General features: G+C 33.5%; 1 protein-coding gene across 2 annotated transcripts; it reads right to left on the bottom strand.

The window, feature by feature from the left end:
* Positions 1 to 790: 790 nt before the first annotated feature.
* On the bottom strand, positions 791 to 5,116 carry LOC133306471 (uncharacterized). Of its 2 annotated transcripts, none has more exons than XM_061506796.1 (12): positions 4,968 to 5,116; positions 4,832 to 4,879; positions 4,683 to 4,734; positions 4,517 to 4,590; positions 4,294 to 4,421; positions 3,903 to 4,029; positions 3,613 to 3,812; positions 3,235 to 3,510; positions 2,757 to 3,140; positions 2,402 to 2,527; positions 2,023 to 2,090; positions 791 to 1,036 (listed from the first exon to the last, which is right to left on the bottom strand). In XM_061506796.1, exons 1-12 carry the CDS (start codon positions 4,990 to 4,992, stop codon positions 1,006 to 1,008), a joined length of 1,539 nt encoding a protein of 512 aa, XP_061362780.1. In that variant the 5' UTR covers positions 4,993 to 5,116; the 3' UTR covers positions 791 to 1,005. The 2 variants fall into 2 exon arrangements, with proteins under 2 accessions (XP_061362780.1, XP_061362781.1); XM_061506797.1 differs by having other exon boundaries at positions 3,613 to 3,743.
* Positions 5,117 to 5,930: the final 814 nt, after the last annotated feature.

Below are 5,930 nucleotides of genomic sequence, written 5' to 3'. Positions count from 1 at the left end.
ATCTAAACATGTTTTATTTTACTATTTATAATAAGTCAAATCAGCCTAATATAGGTTAGGCCATAGGTCCCTGTAGATCAACCTAACCCATTTACACCCTTGGTCGCTTGCAATTGAGACACGAATCCCTTACCACTTGTGTCAATGGTATTTGGTAAAAAAAAAAAAAAAAAACATCTTTTCCAACATTTTCATTATAATTAGATTGATTATTTTATAGATGTGATTTCTTTGCCAAATTTGCCCCGCCACATTTTTTTATTTTATATTTTTTACAACTAATCCAAACACTCCTTTCTGTGCGTAATGTTATTAAGCCTCTCAGGTCCCTTCAAGCTAACTGAATATTAATGTTTGTGCTTCTTCATTTTTAACATATTTAGCTGCTAACGGTGCAATTGTCTCAGCAATGCCAAGGTGTCATCTCATAGAAGGTGTTCAACAAACAGGATAAGAATGCACTAAGATTTGACCCAGCATTTGAAATTTGAAAGTTGTTAACTGCAGCCTACAGATGCTTGTGCTTCAAAAGATGAAGAATTGTGGTTTGTTAATTGTTATGGTAACAAGAGCAACTGATTCTCAGGCAGTTTTCTCCTTCATTCTGGTAAATTGAGAAAATTAGACACATCATTTTGCCTCTCTTCATTATTACAGAGTACAGACTTAAAGGCACAAAAACTTCTTAGTGTATTGGAGCAGAATTTCTTAAAACTAATCAGTGCACTGATCCTTTTGAAAAAATGGATTTTAGAAATGAATGATTCAATCATCTATAATTCTTGCTTCATTTCTAATTAGAAATTCCCTTACATACCAAAACAAAATAAGCAGCAGAATAATTTGGAACAAAATGCTGCAACTTGAAACAATTGTCACATAAAAATTGCTCCAAGACTACGGTATTATGCCATCAAGCATGCCTTAACAAAATTGATGAATTGTGCCAGCAAACACAGAAAAGGTGTTGAGGATGACTATTACATTGAGTTATATTGAGAGAATTCACACCAGGGTAGAAGAAAAGAAGCAAAAACTGCATGAACACCGAAAATAAGCTTGTTTGTATTTTGCAATAAAGTGTGAAGTGATGCCAGTAGTAGATTTCCCAACACAAAATCCTATCTTGAATATAATAAATTATAAAATTACAATTGTTTTCAGCATCTAGCCTATGCAATACAAGGCATAATTTCACAGTGCTTGCTTCACATTCATAGGAATTATGTAGCTTATAATTTTTTATATATCCTTTTTCTTTTCGTCAAATTCATTGCAAGGGTTTTTGCACACAATTCCTATAAATAACAGTTTAAATTTCTTCAAATAAATTTTTTTCTGCACATACAAAAAATTTTAGAATCGCTGAGGACGCAAGGCAGAGGAATTATTGCTGTAGTAGAATTATATGTGCACTTTTCCTATAGCCAGCAATACAGGCAGAGGAATTTGTTGGGCGAACTATGAGCCAAACATTAAATGAACTCGGAACACCACAATCAAACCCAAAACCTTAAGAAAGTAGATATATGGATCCTTCCACTTATATGGTGTTCACTTAGTCTATTCTTAACCAATGTGGGACTTCTTTGTTCAATCATTTATACTTGGATTCTTCAACAGAATTATGAGTGTTGAAATAGATCAGTAAAAATATGTCTTAGCATTAATGTTAATCCAGGAAACGGCCTCTTTGCAATTATGCAGGGTAAGGCTACGTACAAGAATTTTCTCCACCCCACACTCGCTAGTCGTGTTTAACGGGATGTGAGTTTTTTTTTTTTTTAATGTTAAAATTCTTCTGGATTGAAAAATGAAAATCAGAACCAATGAAATATTGCAAATAAAATGAACCTTCAAGAATATATTAGGCAATAGACGATCAAACAATTACACAATATATGCATAATTTCAAATTTGAAAGTGCATTCGATTCATTCACAAGATGGCCAATGCATGATATGATAAAATTTACAGGACAAAGTAAAGAAATATAACAAGGAAATCATCTAATTTTCATACCTTCTTTTTCTCTGTCTAGTAAGGAGAACAAGTATTCCAAACCCTATAATGATTGCAACTTTCATTACCTGAGAGGTGAAGGTGTGGGAAAAGTGCATATAAGCATTCTTAAACAATAGCTGAGAGCAGGATGTTACTAAAGAGAAGAGAATTTGCAATCTTTTTTACTTCTATTTAAGATTGAACTACTATATCGAAATACAGGATAGTTAACTGCAATATTGTTTATACTAACTCATTAACTTGGTGTCAGTGGTGCAAATATAAAAGTAGTGATTCTTTTTCCTAGAGTACCACCACCAAGATCTAACCAAAATTTAAGGCATTAAATTTTGAAGTTAAACAAGCAAGATTTTCTAAATTGAATGTTGATTGTAACCTGATTAATTGGTCCTCCAGAATTTTCATCTATATTATCATCTGAAGTATTGGTCTTTGATTCTTCAATTTCCTGTATCTTTTCATGCTTGCTCCCCTCAGTTCCAGTTCCAACATATGCTGCATTCTGTTCCACCAGAAAAATAAAATAAAGGAATAAGAAGAAGAGAATACATAATTTGATTCTACTAATCAAATTGCAAGTTTAATGTTAAAATCCACTTCTCTTCTTAAATGTTTCTTTCAGAAGGGAACTGCTCAATATATGGTAGTAAATAAGGCACGTACAGATATAATGGTAAGGAATATATTACTCATAAATAGCTTAATTTTGATAATTGAACAAACTTTCATACTTTTATTTTTGAGAAATCCAAACTCCTTTGATGACTTAAGCGCTTTGTATCTTGACTTCCCCCTATACTCATTACACTTTTACCACTAGTTGTTATACAAATCTTTCTTAGTTCATCTGGGAATATCCAAACCCCAGAACTTTCATAAGAATAATAGTTGTTGTCAAAGTGCCCCACTGAATCCAGTTTTTGTGGTGAATCCCTGTGAATACGTAATTCATATGAACCTTCTAGGGCACTTTCCACCCTTTCTTGTAAGAAACCTGCTGGTTCTATGTTCCATGACTCATCTTGCTCCAAATGCTCAGTCTTGGAAGAATCTTTTGTTTCAGTTTTACTCTCTTGATATTTCGTTGGAGGTGGTTTAATATGAGATCTCTTATCCTGTTTAAAGACAAATCCCATTTGAACTCCATTTGTTGAAGAGCATGCAAAATAATATGTTGATGATATTGTAAAAGCACAACACTTACTATACCTGAGCCATACCACATTCAAAAGCACTTATCATTTTCCTAACATTACTGGGAGTTCTCCTCAGTGAGCTCTTCTTCTCAGAATATTGAACACCATCTTCCTCCTGTTTAGGTTGTATCAAATTATTTGTCACATTATCTATTTCTCCCGAGCCTAGCCAAATTCCCATTTCTTCTGAAGCAATAACTCTCTGAGGTTGTTTCTCAGGTGGTGACTGATTGGCTGGTTCTGACACAGGTTTTGATGGTGAGGTCTCCTTATATTGATCTGCAATGTTCTAAGACATGCAAAATGACCATTAAACAAACAATAGTACGTTTTCCAATGTCTTCTTGTTAGGACAAAATGAAACTAAGCTGCAAATTAATTCATCCTTAACTGTGTTTAGCTGCTTCTGGTCAAGCTGAGCCCCAACTACATTTCCAGTAGCAGATTCTTTGTCATCGAAGAAACCAACAGGACTTTCTAATCGAGAAACTCCTTCTATTTGAGGGTGTTTCATTGGCCATTCTTGAGAAGATGGAGCACTTAAAACATCAGGAAAAAGCCTTTGAGGGAATGTAGGACCGCATTCAAAAACTACAAAGGTTCTTTATATTTACTATTCTTATTATTGAATTTCTGCTTTAAGTTTTCATTGTTTCTTTAATCAGCAAAGTAAGATCAAACCTGAGACCTCATCATTTGAGCTGAAGGGTAATGCAGCATTGTCAATAACAGTACTACTGTCACGTTCTGCACCTCTTTGACTTCTACTAAGAAGCTCATTATGTTTTTTCTTTAATGCAGATTGCCTCTGCAGAATCAAAGATGGAAAGTTAATGTAATGACACTAATAACCACAGCTTTAAATCCTGTCTCAACAAGTTAATGACATTCAAATTTTACTATCTCTATGTGCCATATTATGGCTGTTTTAAATTATATACATTTCACTCATCTAGCACTAGCTCAGTATCAATGAAGACAATAATTGACAGAGGCATTAAATATGAAATGTTTAAGAAAGTTCATAAGCATAAGTACAATACAAATTGTATATAATGAAAGAAATAAGTACCATTATACGAATTCTGTCACGCTCTTCATCATTAAGGATGAATTGCAACTTCAAATGCAAGTGCCCGGCCCCAAGGGGAAAGGTGTCTTCCCAAACACCTTTCTCTAATATCAACCTGATATGAACACCTGCTAATTATTTACTACTACTCGTTAGACAGGTTTAGTCTTTGGCTGATTATAATAAGGCCAGTTTTTGAATTGGGATGTGTATAGAAATTAACCTGCACGTGATATTTCATTCCCCTCAATATCCTGAATTTTAAAAATCAAATCATCACGGAGGCTAGTTAATGGGCTGAACAAGACAACAGAACAAACATATTATAACATAGAAATGGTTGCAACATCATATCATATAAACAAGGTAGAGTTCTAAGTTAATCTTACAAGGAAAAGTTTCCCTTGTCACTGATTGGGTACTCTATTTTCCCCAAGGAAACTGCATTCATTTACCAATAACTTTGTTATAATTGGCATTTAAAGGTGGTGGAGAGGAGAAGTAAGGACAAATTTTAAAAGCAAGATCAATTGCATACCCCTTATGGATGTTGATGATGATAACGGAAGATCCATGAATTCCAGTACTGTAAAATGAATAGAGAAGAAAAGTAAGAAAAAAAAAACCATATGGGGGCTGAGGTTCTTGAATTACTACTACATGACAATTAGTACCTGAAACCAGGATGGTTCCTGGCATTGCAGGGAGAAGAATTCAATAAAGAAAAGAACTTAATAAGTTGGCCAAACAAGAGAAAGAGAAGTCTAGATTCTGATCTAGGACGAGTGCTCAAGCAAAGCTAGCATAGCATAAAGTTGTTTACTTTGTTGGCTAAGTGATGGAGAGATGGAAACTTGGATAGGATTGAGAAGAATGGATATGGTTAGAATCCAATGAAATCAGCTGTTGTGGTCCTTGGAACCTTCAAACCATTTATTAGCCATAAAAGTTTGATAGCAAAATTTCCTTTTTGTCTCATTTGTAACTTGTAAGTCCGTGTCATAGCTAATTGTTTCTGATTAGTAAAAAGAGTAAATATTTTTTTTTGGTACTCAGTCAACTTTTACGACGTCTATTTTGATTCTTAATCAATAAAAAAGTTCATCGTGGTTCATAAAAAATTTAAAATGGACTCATTTAGTTAAAATTGTGATTTCTCACAAATTCAAAAAAGACCTATATTAGTCCTTAAAAAGACTAAAATAAATCCATTTTAAATTTCTAAAAAATCGTGATAAACTTTTTTATTTATTAGAGACTAAAGGCGAATATCGTAAACAGTATAAATCGCTGGAAGTACAAGTACAATTATTGCTAAATAGATCCCTACAGGACACGAGTAAATGAAGCAAGTAGTCATCAGAAAAGGCTTCGGTTGTAAACCCTGCTACTCTTTAAAAGACTAATTTGTTCACCATTTTCACGTGACTAGTTTGTTTGTCACAAATAAATTAAGACATTGCCACATGTGAAGTCTGATTGTACTTTTTATATCATTTATTAAATTTTTGGCGATATTTTTGTTTGTCTATGTCCTACTTACCAACGCCCCAAATTACTCGTTAGAATGGCATATTTCATTCATTAACTACAAAACTAAAGAAGAGTAATCATTTTGTCACATCTGGCAAAAAAAT

Source organism: Gastrolobium bilobum, unplaced genomic scaffold (assembly GCF_033153095.1).
Source record: "Gastrolobium bilobum isolate Gb01-03AN ecotype WA unplaced genomic scaffold, APGP_CSIRO_Gbil_v1 utg1261, whole genome shotgun sequence".
In the NCBI taxonomy this organism is placed as follows: Eukaryota; Viridiplantae; Streptophyta; class Magnoliopsida; order Fabales; family Fabaceae; genus Gastrolobium; species Gastrolobium bilobum.
The sequence above is the reverse complement of the archived record's forward strand: the minus strand, read 5'-3'. Positions and strand labels throughout refer to the sequence as shown.

Coding starts and splice junctions, on each gene's coding strand:
- LOC133306471 (XM_061506796.1), bottom strand. CDS start 4,992: ATGCCAGGAACCATCCTGGTTTCAG. Junction 4,422..4,516: donor GAATGAAATATCACGTGCAG/GTTAATTTCTAT, acceptor AATAATTAGCAG/GTGTTCATATCAGGTTGATA. Junction 3,141..3,234: donor TTGAATGTGGTATGGCTCAG/GTATAGTAAGTG, acceptor GTCTTTAAACAG/GATAAGAGATCTCATATTAA.